Source organism: Balearica regulorum, chromosome 1 (assembly GCF_011004875.1).
Source record: "Balearica regulorum gibbericeps isolate bBalReg1 chromosome 1, bBalReg1.pri, whole genome shotgun sequence".
Taxonomy (NCBI): domain Eukaryota; kingdom Metazoa; phylum Chordata; class Aves; order Gruiformes; family Gruidae; genus Balearica; species Balearica regulorum.
Window position 1 is genome coordinate 163,497,908 of NC_046184.1, and position 20,910 is coordinate 163,518,817.

General features: G+C 39.3%; 1 protein-coding gene across 4 annotated transcripts in view; it reads right to left on the reverse strand.

Moving 5' to 3' along the window:
• Positions 1 to 20,910, reverse strand: part of GPC5 (glypican 5) — a 791,319-nt gene that overhangs the window by 485,445 nt on the left and 284,964 nt on the right. For all 4 annotated transcript variants that reach the window (XM_075741505.1, XM_075741501.1, XM_075741508.1 and 1 more), the window contains exon 6: positions 18,255 to 18,375. In XM_075741505.1, the coding sequence (XP_075597620.1) occupies positions 18,255 to 18,375 (121 nt within the window). The remainder of the gene's footprint in view (positions 1 to 18,254; positions 18,376 to 20,910) is intronic.

Here is a 20,910-nt window from a genome sequence, read left to right on the forward strand (position 1 = left end):
TTACAGACCTCTATGCCCAGATACATTTCCTCAAGGTTCTTAAGAAACACTTCTTTCCCCATATTTCTCCATTGCCCACAATTTCAGTTATCTCAGCCAGGAGCGTGCTCTGTAGCAATGGCCCACTAGCGCCATGGGGAAAGCTGCACTTCATCCCACTGATGATGCTCTTCCAACAAAATCCTGATTGTAGTGGGAGGGAATGAAGAGCAATGGGATTTATTTAAGATGAGAACCTGGTGGTGACTGGAGTGCAGGGGATGGGGGATGACTCTGAATTGCATTTCCAGGAGACAATGAAGTACCACTGGGAGTAATGCTATCAGTTCTCACATTAGGCTGTGGCAAAGTTTAAGGTGGAAAATTTTATACCTGGGGGCATAAGGAGACAGGTAAACACAGATTGTTACATTCAAGGGACCTAGAGAGTATGGTTAAGGGTCTGACACGCAGTGCAGAAAAATTTGAATAGGAATTGAGTAGAAAGACAAATTGGCAGAACACAAAGGACAGATCATTAAGCCATGAACAAACTGAAAAGATTAATAATTCACAGCACATGAAAGAAAAGTAGAAATCAGAATTTCAAAAGCACTGTAAGATATCCTGACAGCACATTCTGCAAATTTCATACATAACAGTAGCGAAATCTCAACATCAAATAAAATAACCTAAAGGGGAGCAATAATGAAGATAATGTCCTCCTATATACGAATATACAAATATATACCAAAAATACAAATGTCTCTTTGCAACATCTGCAGAGTTTAACTAAAGTCATCCAAGAGAAAAAGACACTTTAATCTGACCAACTCAGTGTCCTGGAACTGCCAAAGGAGGCAAGTCTGTTCCTTGATTATTATTGTATCTTCTGGAAACTATCTAAATGGAGATATCTGCACTTCACCAGCTAAATCCTAACTTTACACTCTGACCTTAGCACCTTCCTGAAACAAGACTTAAAAGGGATGAAAGAAAATCACACAGACATAATGAGTGGTTTCTTGAAGGACCTGCACAGAATGCCTGCAATAACAAATACAATCTTAATATTATATGTAGAACTAATTGATCCTTGGCAACCAAGGTTGTTACCAGCTTTATCTTCCCTTCCTCTCCCCTGCCGCCCCCCCCGCCCCACCCCCCCCCCCCCCCCCCCCCCCCCGTATTGCAGTGATATCTAGATTAAAAAATGCTAATTTTTTGCATTGTGATACTGGAATTAGAATATGATGACTGGACACTCCTAACATTTTTCCAGCTATAGCCTGTAGCTACTGAACTTCAACAGCAGATGCTTAATAGATTTGAACACCCTAAGTTCTTTCTGATCGTAGCCTCTTTGAATAAATACATGGAATTCTGTACATGAACAAAAATGTGGACTGTCTCCAAAAGGGTCTTAAGTATTTTGTGATTTATATTCTGGCTTATCTGGTAGTCCTCTTACAAGGTTCAGTAAGTGCATATTCTTCACTGCAAATATATCAAGGATTCCAGGAGAGGCTGACTGCTCATTTGACTCCTAGCCATAGTGGCCCATTTCATAAAAGTAATGGTTGAGAAAATAAATATTCCTGAAATTCCCAGGTGACTCCAATATCTGCATAGTCCTTCACCAGTCTTGCATGGTATGAGACATATGTCTTCCTGACCACAGGCTGTATGTTTCCTTGACCATAACAGTGTTAACAAGATTAAAAGGACTTTTAAGGAAAGCAGAACATTTTAAATAAAGAGGTTGCATGAGAGCTAGCTGTTCAGATTGATCCTCCTGTAATAAGATGCCAGAAATGAAAAGACAGGAAAAGAACCTACCCTCTTACTTCCTTGAGTAGGAAGCACTCCAGCACTTCCAGAGCCTGGGAACTGGGCAAAGAGATTTCAGCAAAAACAATCTCTCTCTTTAAACTCAGAGGCTAGTCACGTACAAAGAAGTCAATTGAATCAGACACAGAAGTACATTAAGCTATTCATGCCCTCAGGCAGACCCCTGGCAAGATGGAGTAGAGTTCCAGTAAGATGGAGTAGAGTTCCCAATGAACTGCATTTAGTATCCATCATACAGCTATGCGATTACCTGCTTTGGGGCGGGCACCAGATGGGTATACAGTGCATAAGCAGCCCATAGCCCTAAGAGATAGTCTTGACTCTTGAGGCCAAGTTGTTGAACTGAAGAATTTCAGGGAGACAGAGTGGTTTATCAACAGTACTCTTTGAACATTCATCTCCAGTGTTGCTGAAGAGCACGTTCTCATAGGAAGCCCATAGCAAACACCTGCATACGGCAACCTCATCTCTCAGCTAGCAATGCCAGAAGTCAACCAGAACAGCAGTGAGCTATTGAGGAGAAAAGTAATCCCAGTGATAGATCCTCTTCATCCTCTTGCATTCATCCTCTCCCTGGAAGAAGAGATCCCTACAGGGACAAGAAGTAGGCTGAAATGGTGGGAAAACAGTTCAGTGGGTGATGCCAGAGAAGAAATCACACTAAATTACCCGGCTGTGGTGAACCCTGTGAGTTATCCAGATAAGATATCTAAAAATTGCTGGAGAAGATCAAGTATTAATGGTACATGTAGATTATTTTTTTTTTTTAAAGTCTCTGGAAACAACTTTTAAGCTGTTAGGAAGAAAACCGAAGACGAACCCCTCCACAGTAGCATTTACTGACATACTTTCAGTATCACATTTAGGCCCAAAAATAGAAGTATAGAGGCAAAGCTTTAATCTACAATTGAAGAAAAAGCGCAAGACAAAAACATTCAGATTAATCAAGAACAGGAGACACTTCAGAAATTAAGGAAGCTGTCACAGGAGGGACTAACTGCAGCTGAACTGTGAGGGAACCAGATGGCTGGCACTTCAAGGCTTCAAGAAGGTTATAAAGGAGTTCTTAAACAGAAGAATGAGGAAAAGCTGACAGCTACGATAAAGTATGTACTAGATACAAAGTGCTGAACTGTGGCACAGAGGTGCAGAGGTTTAGAGAAGGACCTCTAGTGAAGGATAAGATAGAGGATAACAACAGTCAAATGGAAAGTGGAGAAGAACAGACAGAATGGATCAAATTATTATAATAAATAAAAGCACTTCCTGAAGTACTTCCATGACACTATTGAATATCATGCTCCAGGGTTATGACAATATCTAACTGTTCAAAATCAGTATGAAACTTAGTTTGAAAGCCGATTGTTACATCTCTGCATATTACAAGGGTGTTAAATCAGGGGATGAAGAAATAAAGAAAGTAATGATGGCTAGTTTTATGAACACTGTGATAGAGGTCTGATACAGAAGTGTGCATATTATCACTAAAAAATAATGTTGTTATATTTACTGACATATTGTGCTGCAATTTTGTGTTTGCACAGATCTCTGTGCTTTGACATTAAAGCTCAAATCGAAAAATTTTAGCATACACCTGAGTAAATAGTTGTGTTGCAAGGCAGAGTCAGGGCAAAGCAGCTAAGTTAAGAAGGAAACTACTGTTTAAGGTAATAGAATTTGTACTTTGTAACCTCTTTCAACCTTATCATTGTGGTTTTATCATATTCATTATTTGCACTTTAAAATGCCTCCCTATCTCTCACCACAATCAAGGCAAAAGTTTTCACAGAGGCTGTAATACACTTTCTCTCCTCCTTTCCTGTATGAATAGTTACTAGCTAACAGTAAGTTCTTAATTCAGATATTTAGAACTAGTTCTTTCTGTTATAGTCATGACTTCCTGTGAAGCAACATTTCCGTGTTCAAGCTGGGCTGTCACTGTCCCAAACCTGCGTACCAATGGGAAACATAGAAGGGCAGAAATCCATTAAAATAAATGCTGAGTAGGACAGTCAAATATTTTATGGAATGAGGTGAAAACCATGGGATTCTTTAAGAAGATGGGAAGAGGAACTTGGGAGGGTCGAGAAACAAAACCAAGAAACTGATAAGGGGAGACTGGACATGGAAAAATAGTACTTTAAGGAATACGGAAGACGGGTAGGACACTTCTTTCTTCACTGCAAATATACATCACATCAACGGGCAGAAAAGAAAGGAAAGAAAGACTGTTATCTAAAAGTAACTTAGAGCATTTCTATCAGTAAAAGCCTTTAGTCCCTCCCCACAAAATTTCTTTTGTGATTTGCACAGCCTGGATTATGGGACAGTGAACCTATGAGCAGATTTACATGGTAATCAGATGTCAAGTAACACTAGATATGGACAGTGATTACTGTAAATGACTTTGCTCAACTGAAGTGACAAGCAAGTTACAAGAAGAGAAGCTTCTAATAAAAATATTATCATACATGAAAAACTAGGGTCTATATATTGTGTTTAAGAAATTATAGATAACAGGATTGTTTAAGGGCTCTCTCTACAAATATTTTACAGATTCAGTTCATTGTTTGTTGTCTGTTTTTTTTCTCCTACAGCTGTTCATGTCAGTGCACTGAGCCAGTCTATAGATCAAGCTGAACTAGTCCCTGAGACAAAAAAAGCCCAGGGAAAAGAGGAAGCAGAGGTGCCTCATCAATGTCCCACTACCAGAACAGCACTTCCTACAATTATCAGCAGCTCCAGGGTAGGAAGGAGAAAGAGGTATCTCCATTTTTTCTACAAAGTATGACCTACAGGGATGGCGATAATAAACTTTACAAACAACTTAGGGTGGGTCCTTGACAGCAGAATGTCTACATCTTTCCCAAAATTTTAATCTGTCTGCTTTTAAAGATAAAGCCCATCAGAAACATACAAGGTTTAAGAAGGGCAAAAGACAGGAAACTTTATGAGCATTAAGAAAGTGGCAAGTATGCTGGTTTTAAGTCAACAAATAAGATAATATTACTTTTAAGATACAAGATCTTGGAAAGTCATTTAAAGAAATTAATGCATTAAAGTAAATTTAAATGACACTGCACCATCTGTTTAATAAAGTATAGCTAGATTGGTTTGGTTATACATTTTAAAGGCAAAATTTGAACAGGATTTTTCAAAAGTAGTAACTAACTTGCCTTGTAAAGAGTTATATAAATATTTATTCAATCATATCACTATCGAAGTTATGATTTGTTACATATGTAATGAATGTTAACCAGTTTTCTTCTACGAATGCATTTTTTTATTATGTTCTTATTTTAGAATGAATTTTGAATCAGCATATGTATCAGGCTTTTTTTGTTGTTTTGTTTGGGTTTTTTTTATGTATATCAGTCATTTAAATACAGAGCAGCGTAATATTTCCCTTTCTGGAGAGAACATAACTAACCTAACAAACCTAACCACAAACCTAATAAATAACTGTAATCTGTCAGGACATATTTGTATTTGCTTGTATTCTCTCTTGAAACCAAAACTAAATTATAAATTGCATAGCACAGCTTGTTTCTGACACTTCTCTTTAATTGATACTGCTGAACAGTTTTACTGAGGCTTCATGCAAATTAAATACTTCCCCTTTGGTTCTGATTTTTCAGCCACTTGCTGGCTGACTCCCTCAAGGCAACAACAGGGTTTTGCTGAGCAAAATTTGTGCCCTTAAAATACATGGTAACGTTTCAAATATGGGTTGTGTTATTCACATAGATTTCACACACACACTACAGGAGTGAAAACCAATTTAATGTGTCATACCATGCTGTTGTTTTCTACAACTTCCTACACTTACAAAAGACTAGGCAGATGAGTTCTTTAGGCAACAAATAGCCCTCATAGATAACATGGGATTCCTGTTTATAAGATTTCAGAGTAACAGATTGTTTTCCAGACTGATATTTTTTGTGCCTGCAGAACGCATTGCTTATTGTACAGACTGACAAGGAGAACAAATTATGATGATGCCTGCAGCAAATGACTTGCTCTGTATTGCTGTCCACAGGCCACTGACTCGGAGGATTTCCTAGGACTGAGACTAAAAGGAAATAGCCTGTCTCAAATAGAAAACATTCAATATGCTCAAAAAAGGATGTATCACTTTTCAGGCCAGAAAATCTGTGGACATATAAACTTTTTTCTCTCAGTAGTTAACTGCATACTGCTGAAATACTGCTGAATTTCCTTTTTGCAGTGTTTTGTTTTAGACGTCACAGTTTTGCAAAGTGAGTGTTGCACATATTCTAAGAAATGGTCTCATGAACACTGATGATAAAGCCTGTTTCCTAATGCTTTTTGTTCTGTAGTTGATGACAACTTGTTTTCATGGCCATAGCACTTACGATAACTGTTCCCATCTGTATTACCTGATGTTAATAAAGTATGAGTTCACACAGTAGTGTTTTCCTCAGCTGTGACACTTGGACTGACAAGAGGGAAAGCATTTCCATTTTATCAACACTATGGAAATTTGATTATCTTTGAACTGATCTCTGCTGCTGCACAGAATCCACACTCAGTAAACTAACATAGGAACGCACTGATCAGCCAGCACCAACATACAAATATATGCACACTACAGTCATCTTGCTTATTCCCTTGCTTAGAGAAACTGCTCACTCATTAATTTCCACAGCAGTGGTAAGACTAGTACTATGAGATCATATAAATGCCACTTAGATCTTAATGGTACCTGCTGTAATTCCAGTTCCTGCTCCATTCTTTTTTTTTCCTTTTTAATGAGTTTGCTTGCATACAAAGTATTTTGTTAATGTGTTAATGTTTTTATGAAATTGGCAGACTATATCTGTCAGTAGTTAGTACTAACAGGAACAGTAAGCTGCTTCTCAAATTTTTGTCAATACCTTCCATCCTGATATGATATTTAACTGCTGAGCCTCTACTCAGAAGAGGCTGTCAATGAAGCTAAATATGGGATGGTTTTGTGATATGAATCAGATTTCATAAGTTAGAACTACTAATTCGATTTTCACTTCTGACTAGACACTTGATTTCCTGCTCTACTTAAATCTTTTAAAGTCTCATTGGATATCAAAGTCTACATTTCCCTTCCCTTTTTACCAAATATGCTCTTCAAAGTGTGTCAGTTTAGGTTTATTCCTCTATCTTTTATTAATGTAATAGAATCATAGAATATCTCCATCTGGAAGGGACCCATAAGGATCATCGAGTCCAACTCCCTGCTCCCCACAGGGCCACCTAAACTAAACCATATGAGTATTGTCCACATGCTCCTTGAACTCTGACAGCTTTGGTGCTGTGACCTGGGGAGCCTGTTCCAGTGACCGACCACCCTCTCAGTGAAGAACCTTTTTCTAAGCAGCACATTGATTTCAGAATTAGGTATTATAATGGCATACCGGGTGCTGGTGCCCAGGTGCTGGCAGCAGCAGGGGCTGTAGGGGCCTCTGTGAGGAGAGGCCGGGGCTGCCCCGTGCCGGACACAGCAGGTTCCAGCCGGCCCCAACCCACCTGCCACAGGGCACGGCTCAGCCCCCCAGCCAAGATGGTGACACCTCAGGGAAAACAGATTTAAGAAACGGTAGAAAACGTGGGGCAGAAGCTGTGAGAGATAGCAGGGGGAAAAATGCGAGAGAAACAGCCCTGCAGACACTAGGGCTGGAGAGGGAGGAGAAGGAGGGGCTCCATGCACTGGAGCAGAGATTCCCCTGCAGCCCGAGGTGAAGACCATGGTGACACAGGTTGTTCTGCAGCCCGTGGAGGACTACAGTGGAGTAGATATCCACACTGCAGCCCGTGGAGGACGACATGCTGCAGCAGGTGGGTGTGCCCTGAAGGAAGCTGCAGCCCATGGAAAGCCCATGTGAGACCAGGCTTGTGGTAGGGACGGTGGAGAGGAACCCGCGCAGAAGCAGTCTGTTTCTGAAAGACTGCAGCCCATGGGAAGAACCCATGCTGGAGCAGGGGAAAAAGGTGAAGAGGAGGGAGCGGTAGAGGTGAAGTGTTATGGACTGACCACAACAGCCATTCCCCTGCACCACTCGGGGTGAGGAGGTAGAAGAATCAGCAACGAAGGAGTGAAGTTGAGTCCGGGAATAAGGGGTGGGGGATGAGGACCCGAGGGGAAGGCGTTTCTGGTTTTTTTTTGTTTCTCACCATCCTACTCTACTTTTAATTGGCAAGAAATTAAATTAATTTTCCCCAATTTGAGCCCATGACAGTAATTAGTAAGCGATCTCCCTGTCTTTATCTCAGCCAATGAGCTTTTTCATTTTACTTTCTCCCCCTGTCCTCTTGAGGAGAGGGAATGAGAGAGCGTCTGGGTGGGCACCTGGCAGCCAGCTGAGGTCATCGCACCACCAACAGTATTTGCTTGCGTGAGGCTCTGATAACAAGTGAATGTCGCAAACACCCGTCTTGACATGGACAGGGATGGGCTGATGATGACCAGGGAGTGTTGACCAAGAACAGAGCCTGCGGAGGCAGGATAACGTCTTGTGGGACCACTCCTCTATTCCTGAAACATGTAAACAATGACCATCTGTGCCCTGTGCACCATGTGCCTGTGACAGATCACCACTCACTTGGTCAGCCCTGAGGGGGGTGGGGGGCAGTGAGTCCCCCAGGACCCCCACAACCCACCGACTCATTTCTAGAACATTTCTCAACATTCCAGAGCACATACTGCGCCTGCTCAGTGATGACAGACCCCCGCCTATGGGACGGGCACATCGGGTTATAAAAGGTGGAAACATAAGTTTTCAGCGCGCGCCCACCACCTGAAGACTACAACTATGAGCAGAGAACATCACTGGATCCAAGGGTGGTGATATCTTTTCTCTTTCTCTCTCTCTCTCTTCTTTCTCTCTTTCTTTTCCTCTCTATCACTCTTTGTAACTTAATTTTCGGCACATTAGGATAATATTGTCACACATTTTGCTAAACCCTTACCTTTCATAGTTCTGCTAAATTATGACCATTGTTATGACCTTTGCCAAGCCTCTATCTTTTGTAGTTCCACTGAATTTTAAGTAAATTTCTAGTTGGTTTGAACCTCTGAAGTAGTTGTCGTTACTTCTCATTATCGTGCAGAGAATTAAAAAGTTAACCTCACCCTCACTCCCTGAGTGGGACGGGACAGCTTGGATGCAAATAACAGCTTCAATTAATGCAGCTTCCTTCAGAATCACTTCTGTTAATTTACAGTGCAAATCTGGGAAAACAGTTCAAATGTAAAGACTGATTGAATTCTTGTACTTCAATTCTCTTCATATGATTAAGGCAACCTTTTTAATAGTAATCAAGCTTATGCAAAGCTGCATATAAAATATTTGCAAAACAGCTTAATATTTCAGAAGACATGTAGTATAAAAATATTTTATAGCAAACTGCAACCCACTTCAAAATACATTTTGTAAAGAAACTAACTAAATAGTATTTCTACTGCTGTACAAGAACAGCACAAGCCAGTATGGCTACAGTTTGATACTCAGATACTCACTTTTCATAATACTGGATATGTATGTATTCCAGTGTAGTTAGCACATTGTAGCTAAATGAGCTAGGGCAGTCCCAAAACTTAGAGATTCACTGTACTGTATTAAAGTCTAATCAGATTAGTGACATTCTTATAATGTGATAAATACCAGTGAATACTAACATTGTTAAAAAAATAATCTATTAGTAGGATTTATCCTACTATTATAGACATATCACTTGCATTTTGGATCATTGTCAATCATCTGACCTGTGAATGTAAAAAATAGAATGAATAATGCTGTTTGTACTGCAAGTAACTGAGGCTTGTATGCATCTCTGCAAAGTCCAATTACTGTTCCACATGAGAAAAAAAAAAAAAAGATGTGGTTCTTCAATCATAAGAAAGACTCTACACAAATCCAGATCCCATTAGGCAGGACAGTTGCAAGGTGAATTCCTAAACTCATTTCTAGTTGATTATATGCTAAGTGCCATGGTTGCTATACAACTAAGGGAGTACTAGGTCACTGCAAAAAGAAGGGATTTTCTATTCTCTGATGAAATTATAGAAGAAAGTAAAAACGTCCAGCCTTCACAGACTGACTCCTATGCTTCTGTGGAGCCCACCAAAGCTAACAACAGGTTGAGTGAATAGCATTGTGCCTTCTGCATCTGGGCCCTGAAGCCCTCGTGAACTCTCTAGTCTGTCTCTATTATATACCGACATATATATTCCCTTCCTTTTCTAAATTGGGATTGGGAATTAAGGGCATCAGAAAGTCCTTTTCACTTTCAGAATTGCTACTACTTCCATTGGGTAAGGGGTACAAACCTGCTTCTTTTCTTTGAGATCTATAGCCAAAGTTATGGGAAGTTTGAAAGAAAGCATTAAAAAATAAAATAAACCCCCATTTTTAAGAGAGTCAAGGAGCATAAGCAATAAATTATAAATGGGAAAAAATAATTTCCTTTCCACAGTTTTGCAAATAGTAAAGTAGATCAGATTTTCTAAAGTAAGCCTCACAAAATCTGTGCCCCAGATCACATTGTTTGTCACAGCTATAACTCTTCCAAAATCTCAAAAGTCTCCCTCAATATTGTACTTAAAAATGAGAAGATAGAACAGTGTTCCTGTTTTGCTAAGAAATCCTAACACAAGCAGTTTTTAGCAGCTATAGCAGCAAGCAATTTAGGTGCAAAATAGGCTTTTGTAGAGAGCATCTGCACCGTAATGAATACTTGGGTTAGTGTCACTATCCACCTAAGTAGCTAGAAAAGGCTGTCTTCTTTTCTGTGCCACTGTTGTCTGCACTAAATGGATAAGAATTGATAATATCTCTCTGTTGCATCAATGCATTATGTTTTCTCACTGTGTACTATGCAGTGCTTTATAAGCAATGGAACAAGAAAAAAATGGCAAAAATACAAATGCTGGGATTTTAATTTTAATTAGCTCATCATTTAGAGTTTTACAAAAATTTGAACTTTAAACTTAGTTCCAGAAAATGCTGTATAATGCATGCTCTTTTCCTTTTGTTATTCACATTAAGAAAAATCAAAAGATTTTTGTTTAAGCACAAATCCTATTTAAAAATATACTAAAAAAAAATGAGGATCTTTTGTGCTAAATGAATGGGACTGATTAGCCTTTAATAACTTTAGTAAGCTAGTTAGTGAAAAACAAAACAAACCAGGAATTTTTTTATTTTTTTTTTTTTAATTACTGACAAAAACGAATATGTGGCTGATGACCTGTTCTCAGTTTACCCCCTCAGCATCCCAACACTGGGAGATGCACAGGCTCAACTTCATGCTCTCCTAATCACTTTTTCCTTCTCTGCATTCATTCTGTAAAACCATATGTAGGTTTCAGTTTAGACATAATTTTCCAGGACATACAGGGAGTGTAGTGACAGGACAAGGGGGAATGGGTTTAAACTGAAAGAGGATAGATTTAGATTAGATGTTATGAAGAAATTCTGTACTATGAGGGCAGCGAGGCACTGAAACGGGTTGCCCAGAGAGGTTGTGGATGCCCCATCCCTGGAAGTGTTCAAGGCCAGGTTGGATGGGGCTTTGGGCAACCTGGTCTAGTGGAAGGTGTCCCTACCCATGGCAGGGGGCATGGACTAGATGATCTTTAAGGTCCCTTCCAACCCAAACCATTCTATGATTCTATGATTCTATGATATAACTTTCAGTGTTTTGACTTACAAATACAGAAAGACCAACTTTGCAAGCAACAAAAAGGGCATATACCTTCATTATCATCACAGAACTGTGAAGAAAATCTTTCCACTCTCAAAAGATTCAAAAGCATCAGCAATCCTGCACTTTCATGTGTATTATTGAGGTTGGAAGTTAAAGCTTATTCGTATTGGGTTTGTGTGGCAAGGTTTTGGTCACAGGGGGGCTACAGGGGTGGCTTCTGTGAGAAGCTGCTAGAAGCTTCCCCTGTTTCCAACAGAGCAAATACTAGCCGGCTCCAAGTCGGACCTGCTGCTGATCAAGGCCGGGCCCATCAGTGACAGTGGTAGTGCCTCTGGGGTAACAGAGTTAAGGGGAAAAAAAACACCAGGAGCAATTGTAGCCAGAGAGAGGAGTGAGAAGATGTGAGAGGAACAACTATGCAGACACCAAGGTCAGTGCAGAAGGAGGGGCAGGAGGTGCTCCAGGCACTGGAGCAGAGATCCCCCTGCAGCCCATGGTGAAGACCATGGGGAGGCAGGCTGTCCCCCTACAGCCCATGGAGGATGATAGTCAAGCAGATATCCACCTGCAGCCCATGGAGAAGACCATGGGGAGGCAGGCTGTCCCCCTACAGCCCATGGAGGATGATGGTGGAGCAGATATCCACCTGCAGCCCATGCAGGACCCCACACCAGAGCAGATAAATGCCCAAAGGAGGCTGTGACACCATGGGAAGCCTGTGCTGGAGCAGACTTCTGGCAGGACCTGTGGACCCATGGAGAGAGGAACCCAGGCTGGAGCAGGTTTGCTGGCAGGACTTCTGACCCTGTGGGGGACCCACGCTGGAGCAGTCTGTTCCTGAAGGTCTGCACCCCGTGGAAGGGACTCACACTGGAGCAGTTGGTGAAGGACTGCGGCCCGTGGGAAGGACTCACGTTGGAGAAGTTGGTGGAGGACTGTCTCCCATGGGAGGGACCCCAGGCTGGAGCAGGGGCAGAGTGTGAGGAGTCCTCCCCCTGAGGAGGAGGGAGCGGCAGAGACAACGTGTGATGAACTGACCACATCCCCCGTTCCCTGTCCTCCTGCGCCACTGTAGGGGAGGAGAGACAGAAAACTGGGAGTGAAGTTAAGCCCAGGAAGAAGGGAGGGGTGGGGGAGGGTGTTTTAAGATTGGGTTTCTCATTAGCTTACTCTGATTTGATTGGCAATAAATTAAATTAATTTTCCCCAAGTTGAGTCTGTTTTGCCCATGACAGTAATTAGTGAGTGACCTCTCCCTGTCCTTATCTCGACCCACGAGCCCTTCGTTATATTTTCTCTGCCCTTGTGCAGTTGAGGAGGGGAGTGATAGAGCAGCTTTGGGGAGCACCTGGCCTCCAGCCACAGTCAGCCCACCACTGGGCTGGAGGAGGGTGAAATTCAGAAAATAATTTCCCATCTCATTTCTAGCTGTTTAATGTCTTTACAGAAATTATGCCAATATCTTAGATACAATGGTAATACTCAAGTATTTACCGTATCTTCAGAACCAGCTAGCAGTCAGAGGGAGCTCAGGACAATACAGTGTAATAAGTTAGCTCTACATAGATGTGCCAAAAGACAGGAACAGCTCACACAACAAGTATGAAATAGGCTTCTCTGAGAAGTAGGAATATCATAATATGACAGGTCACTCTAATACTCTGCTATCATGCCTTGCCAAAGATGGAATTTGTCCAAGGGATTGATTTCAAAAACACAGTAACATTGTGTTAATTCCAGAAATGAAAGGAGCCAACACATCAAATACGAAAGGGAGAGCCAACAAATCACTGGGGGGAAATTAACATAATCAAGATATTGAGCTATTGTGTACCTGCAGGATTGTTCTAACTTTGGAAGAAACTAAAAAGTGGAAAAGGCAGTAAAAATGAAATCTAAAGCAAAATTAACATTTAGGTATGCATTAGTAATACGAAAAACAAAACAAAGCAACACTTGTGAGACAGTCTTTCCATTGCAACACAAATAATAAATAGGCAGTTTAGAAGCAAACACAGCTGAAATCATTTCTAACACAAGTGAATGTTGAATGGCTGTTGCACAAAGTGCACTGAAATTTTACTTCCGAATTACCTCTGTGGGTTACCTGTTACTGAATAGTACAAAGTGCAGGATACAATATATCAACAAAAAATCATTTAAGAAGAGAAAGGGAAAAAACCCCAAACGTCTTGAGTCTCCAAGAGCGTGTTACTGAAGAGTGTATCAAACTAAGGCCCTAAGTATCTGAGACTGTTAAATGCTGTACCGTTGAGAATTCACTCATTCCATGAGAAAGAATTACATTTCAGTCATCAACAGAGTCATGAGAATCTATAATTCATTAAATTTATACAGCTTGAACTATTCTAAGAGGCAGAGGGATTTTAACTATTACATTATCACAGCACTGAAGAAGGCACAAACTTGATATCAGTGATCAAAGGGTAGCACAACTGCAAGTGCCACATCTTGCACATGAATAATTTAAAACATGGTTCTTTGTATGTGCAGATGAGGACTCAGGTAATGGATTCCATCACCATTTCCAGTATGTACTTGAACAGCTCTTACGAAAACATGTATTATTTTGCCCATGCTGCAGCGCATTGATAAAAGCTTTAAAAATACACATGGAAAGTGTAGTTGTTACTATGACAAGTCAGTGTCAAAACAAAATCTCACCTCACACTTTTTGTAACCTTTTTGAACTAGGTAAATGGTAAATGGTGAAACACAGGGCTTACCACACCAAAATAGTGAGCAGTAGTAAAGGAAAAATTAATTAATTTAATGTCTTAGGAAGTAGCAGCCTCTATTCACTTAAAGGATGTAGGCATCACTTCCATTAGTGGCAGTTTTCAGCCCTTTGTGGAGAAAGTAAATAGTATTCCATGTATATTAGCTAGTAGTCCAGTGGTTGAGCAGTATAAGATGGGATCCCTCCCAAATAAGTTCAGGCACGTCTTCTGCTACAGCTAGAAATAGGAAATCATTTATCCTAATAGAAGCATTTAAATTTTCAGCAGTCAATAGAGTGGCAGGTGCCTCTGGACATCTCCAGAGGGAGATTTGGTCTGCCTAATTTAGGCAGACATAGGGATATTTTCTACTATGGCAGGATTTCCTAAAGTTAGGAAGTCTTTATTTCACCTGTAAATATGAGCTCCAACATCTATGATTTTCAAAAGCAGTATATTTTTGAGATTGTCTTCTGAAAGAAGAAATACATTGAAATGACCAAGGTCCAATTGTGTGTAATCTCAGCACCAAAATATCATACATACTTCATAACCTCAGTATTTGTACTTGCAGGAAAGACAAATGAATCATATTTTTAAATTATAGGGGAAGAAAGAAAAATAATTACCATTATTATTGCTGCCATATGCAACTGACTTTGCTTATCATGATTGCCTATTAGAGTGATAGTTGCAGATTGCAGTACATGAGAGACTATGCACTGAACCCATTATTAGCCTACCGTGAAGATAGATGAATTAAGAAGAGCCCATCATTTAAAACTCTCCAAAACACCAGTCTGTACAAGTAAGGACTTTTACAAAAGAAGGTGACTTTGTCAAACCATTTTTCAGCACTGACTGGTTCAGCAGAGTTCATGTTAGTTCCTCTAATTGCACTTTGTTACTGTGAATATGAACCCATGGAGTCCAGAGCACAGATTATAGCAGTCAGGGTCCAATAGAATCAAAAAGTTCTATTGATTTTTTGGTAAATCCAGTATTTACAGAAAATGGAGGAGGATTACTGTGAGCCTCTCACAAAGAAGAAGTGCCCAGAAACCACAGCCTGCTGGGAAGAGATACTCTCCCTCATGCAACAAGTTTGGTTTCCATGGTTTAAAGTTTTTGATAGAATATATATGTATTTATTTTTTTTTCCTTAGAAAACGATACATTTCTAGTTTGTGTGCTGACAACCTCTTGCAAAGGGCTCAGAAACATGAGACAAGGGTGAAATCCTTCAGACCAGACACCTAACTGCGGGTGTCTACAATACAGATGCCAACATGTGGGCAATGTACCCAAACCAAATGCCACAGGTTATCACTGGTTAAATCCCATTTCAGTGCATTTCACCATTTTCACTGTGAGAAGTACCAGAAGCAAAGCTTCTGATTCTTTGCCGGGTATTGATATTTACAAAGTGGTAGAGACTATTCAGTCCTGAAGGCCTTTGTACCATGACAGGCTGTATAAGCTAAAGAAAATCAGGCTATACTTACCACTGATACACAGAGCTCTGACTGTGGTTGAAAAGGAAGGACCATATCCTATCACGCCATCATGAGACAGAGAGAAATGCCACTTCAGTATCCTGCATCTTGAAATGTTTAAAAGCTGATGTGAAAAGTCATATAAACCTGAATTACCACTCATTTCCTTTCTCCTAATACAGAAAGCAAATGGCTACCAACAAAACACAACTAAATAACAAAAATGTAGTTGTTTAGCAAGCAAGGTTATGGCAACATAGAATTTATTTAATAATATATATAGTTGCCAACACAAATAGCAAGTTATATATCACCCTGCCAATCTGTCACCTCAAAGCAAAATTATAGTATATAAACTTTTACAGATTTCAGGAATTATTAGTTCTGAAAAACAGGACAAATTTTTTTTCTACTGAAGTAGCTATGTAAACTTTTGCAGTGCCGTAATACTGCTTGGATAGAGTGCTGGATTTAAGTACAACTCCATCTATCTCTGAGGCAGCACCACAATCCATTAAGCTCCCCTTGTTTAATCTGTCCATCATATTCTTAATATGTGATTCATCCTTTTCATATCGCAAAGGACAAAAAGGTGATCTTTTGTATTGGAATCTCTAATTTACAGTCCCCATCTTCCTTTCCCAAGCAGTAAATGGTAAAGAAGAAAGCTTTTTCTGCAGTTTCTTCAGCCCTTTTATCTGAGGAAAAGCAGTTATGTGTCGGGTCTCTAAAGAATTTGATGCTCTCTTTATCCCCTGACCCTATTTCCATACTCAGAGCTGCAAGAAAGGAAACTATCCCACAGAAAGATAACATATTTGGAGGTTAGTAAGGCTTGCAGTATGTAAATTATACATCCTTCTCCCGAAGACCCACTCTAGTCTTTTGGGACAAGGGCAAATAAGCTCTCAAAATGAAATGCCTTATAACGGAATTGTTCTATTCCACTCTTTTAGATCCTCACGTGAGGAGGAAACAACACAATTCCTAGTCTCCAGAGGAAAACAACACAATAAACCATGCAGTGCAGATTTAATATCAAAGAAGAGGGCATTCCTGATAGATGAAAGACCTTGAGACTTACCCAGTAAGATTTGCAATGTTTTTCTTTGCACAGTAATTTGTAGTTCTTAATTAAGTCATAGCATCTCTTTGGAGGGAAAATTGTATTCATTTTCTCACCATTGTAGTCACCATTTTAATAAAGAAAGAGAGACAAAGGCATGCTGAAGCTGGAGGGCTACAAAAGATATTTCTTTTAAGGAGGAAGGGTAATGATTGCCTTTGAGCTTCAATCTGGATGCCACTTCTCCCAGAAAACAACCCTACTGACAGAAAAGAATTTTTTCTGTTTTATTTTCTATTTCACCACTCTTTCCTTTGTTCTCAGAGAAGAGTTATTTTTCACAAATAGAGAAATAAGAACCAAGAGAGTTTATCATGAAGTCATCAGTAATGTTAGAATGTCTTGCTTATTTCAAATCCAGGAGCCATTTGGGAAACTATTTAAAAGCTGCCAAGAAGATGGAAAAAAAAAATTAAAACAAGTCCTTAGATAAAACTAAATACAATAGGCAAGGAAGGGCTGTCTAGTGTCTAATTCTCATGTTTGGGGAATGGGGTAGAGAAGGGGAGTGGATACCATAAAGGTGGCGAGCTTGCATGCCCTCCCTAAGTGGTCTCTCCTTTTACCAGTGTGGATGAGAGGATACTGGGTTAGATGAGTCACTGACAAGACATGCCAGTAGAACATTTCTTATCACCGAGTGTTCAGATCAGAGTGGAAATTTATATATTTAAACTGAAATACAGATTTGTCAGCAAAATAACTGTTGGTTTCAATAGAATCAGGTTTTTGTCCTGTAGTTCTGGCTATCTGTGCACAGAGATACAGCATGTAACAAAAGAAAACTGTAATCCTTCAAATGTATTGCAATACTATTTTGTGAAGAACCATATTGGCATTGACTGCCTTGTAAGCCTTAAATTTAGTAATGCACAGATATGTACATCAGGTAATGAACACCAACTCCTTTAGCAAGCATGCTATTCTTGTTCGAACTTCCCAGTTTTTCCATCTGGCATCTAAACAAAAAACCTCCCAGCAAAACTAGTTCAGAAAAAACCTACATTTAGTAAAGAGGTAAGAGGGAAATTATGTTTTATTGTTTTTTAAACACATACACCTAGTTAATATCCCAAAATTATACTGTTTGTGCATTTGTACACTTAGTGCAATGCACGTACCAACGGCCCAGCTGCCAGAGTCTTACTTCCTACACTCATATACCATATGCAAACCTTTTAACTAAATCAGTTTTAATAATTGAAGTGAGACAGAGAGCAAGCAGTGTGTTGGTGTCGATGCGCACTGAGCAGTAACTTGAATTAACAATTAACCTTTATTGTACAGTAAATTAATACTCTCACTACTGGAGTGGTGTTTAGTATTATACTATATCTGTAGGTAAAAGCAGCTTACCTGAATAACGTGTTTCAGCTTGTCAATAATTTGACTTATTACAGGATCTGTTCCCTTCACTTTTACTTCTGGATTTGCAGACTGAGCTTTGATTCCACTGCCAACCACGCGATGAGTATAGCTAGTTTAATACACAAACACACACACAAAAATGGTTTAGTAAGTTATTCTGCTCTCAGAGAGTCATCTTCTAGTTCATATTAATTCTCATGGTATCAACATTCCACTTTAATGAGATGCATTAATTTTGTGCACATATTTTTCACAGAAAAGAAATACAGCATAATATAATTACTGTGTTCCACAAAGTTGTATTATTTATTATAGCTTTAATTTTACTACAAACTTTAACAAGAAAAGAGTCATATACATTTTGAAGCAAGAAACATTCAGCTCTACGTGTGGTTTTTTTGTGTGTGCAAAGACTGTCTTCCATTTCTGTTTTTCTAAATGCAAACTACACAGTGATTGCCTAAGTGCATGACATTTCAGGTTTTTAAAACAAACTCCAGATTCTACACATATTGTATGTTCAGAACTACACCTGAAGTTTCCTAGTGTTTTTGTGAATTCACATGCCGATAGAATATTTATTGCAGGACAACAGCCAAATTGTGCATAAATTAATCTAGCATTATGTAACTGATTTAAGCACAGAGTATGCCAAAATTTACTTAATAGATAGATATGTAAAACAGAAGCAACAGAAACCAGATATATGGTCATTCAAGAAAGAACTGCTGTAGTAAGTAGAACATTGTTTCTAATATACCAAAACTCAAAATACAGAGACTAAAATTAACCACCTAGCAGAATTCTGTGGCTTCTTAAGATGCAATTCTTCATTCAACTTCTCATGTTATATGTAATACTCAAGTTATGCAAGAAAAACTGAGTATCTACCTTCTCATCACAGATACTCTACTTCAAGCAAATACCCTCCATATGTTATGTTTTGTCTCCAAACTCTACAAGAGGATAGCTCTATATATCTCTGTCTCAAAAATATTTTGCCAGCTGTTACACTGTAAGAAAAAGAAAGGAAAGAACCTTATCAGGAATGGAGTAAAGAAATGCCTAATTCCTGCCTATTAGATCTGCATATGAGCATAGACAACACAGTATATTCAAATTTTGCAGCATCTGTTTTATGAAAAACAATGCAGGTCCTCCCAGCTCTGTAGAAAACCTTTCATGTGTGCTAAACAATGAACACTGTTGATTAAAGCAAGGTTGCCACATAACATCATTATTTGGTCTTTGATCTTCGTTTAAATGTCACCTTAAGGGAGAGTGAGGATATTCCTAAGGAAGCATACATGGACCCAGATACTATTCCTAAAGTGACATTGGCCATGCTCATAGATATAAATTAACAGTCTCATACAAAATGACTCTAAATTTTCCATAGGTCCCAGAGTGCACAACCTGCCTTCCATATGTGTGGCAAAAATTAGTAGCTCCTTTAGGCATCACAAGAAGATACTTTTTTGGACTACAAGTTCTGCAAAATGCCTCAAAAATTAACTAATTCTGAGCCTCAGCAAAATTTTCCCTGACTTTTAAGGTACTAAGAGCCAGTAGTCTTTCTCACAGTAAATACTAAAATTCTAGACCTTCTAAATACAGTTCTGCATGTGCTATTTAGGGCAAGTGTACTCTCTATTTCTTCTGTGTGCAATCAAGTTCACTGGAAGCAGATATAATATCAAATTTAAATTCATTTATGTATCAAGATATCACAGCAATGATCATCCAGGATTAGTCACAAGTTAAAGATTCCAGATTTACTCATTCTTCATTTGAGAACATAGTCAGCTGTATGCAATATTCAGGACACGCTGTATCAGCTAAAGGTAAATACTAAAAATAATAAGCTCATTACTAAAAGCCATTATGGAACACTTTACTGATTCACTAGCCATAGTATTACTTGGAATAGATGTTAATGATGCACAATCAGGACAGCAAGGCTTAATGTAGTTCACTGGAACATGGTAGTTGACATGAGTTTAAAAAAAAATCTTCACAGCACTGTTGAATACATTGAATATATGAATGGTACATATTCTTCACAAAGTGGTATTTTGGTTTATAGCAGATAGCTTTTTGTGCTGTCTTGTAGTAATGGGGCAATTTGCCAGCTTGTAGTGATGGCTTAAAGCTTTTTATAGGGGTGTGTACAAAATCTGCAGCCTGCCTGCTAGACTTGGGGGAACGTTTAACGCAGCAATTTGAGTAGGTTCAACAAATCGCGTAGCTTCTAAGGATATAAAACCCAACCCAAACTTAAAAACCTTCTCTAAGGTTTTCCTTAAGAATCCTTCTTTCACAGTCATTTGTCTAAATCAAAATAGATAATTCAATATGGAATTCCTTCCTTCCTTCCCCTTTCCAGCTGAACAATACTGCACTCACCAGATGGACAACTGGTTTAACTCAACACACTGGTTTAATGCAACACAGCAATTTCTCTTCATACTATAACACGATAAAAAAAATCTTAAAGGTTATGGCGATCCTTTCTATACAGTGCTCCCATTTTCTGTTTCACAGCACGCAAAACCTATGTTCTCACTTTCTGTCACTCAGAATTCTTCAGTTAACACCTTTTTTCAAATGCTGCAAACCCAACTATTACACATTTGCCTGTGAA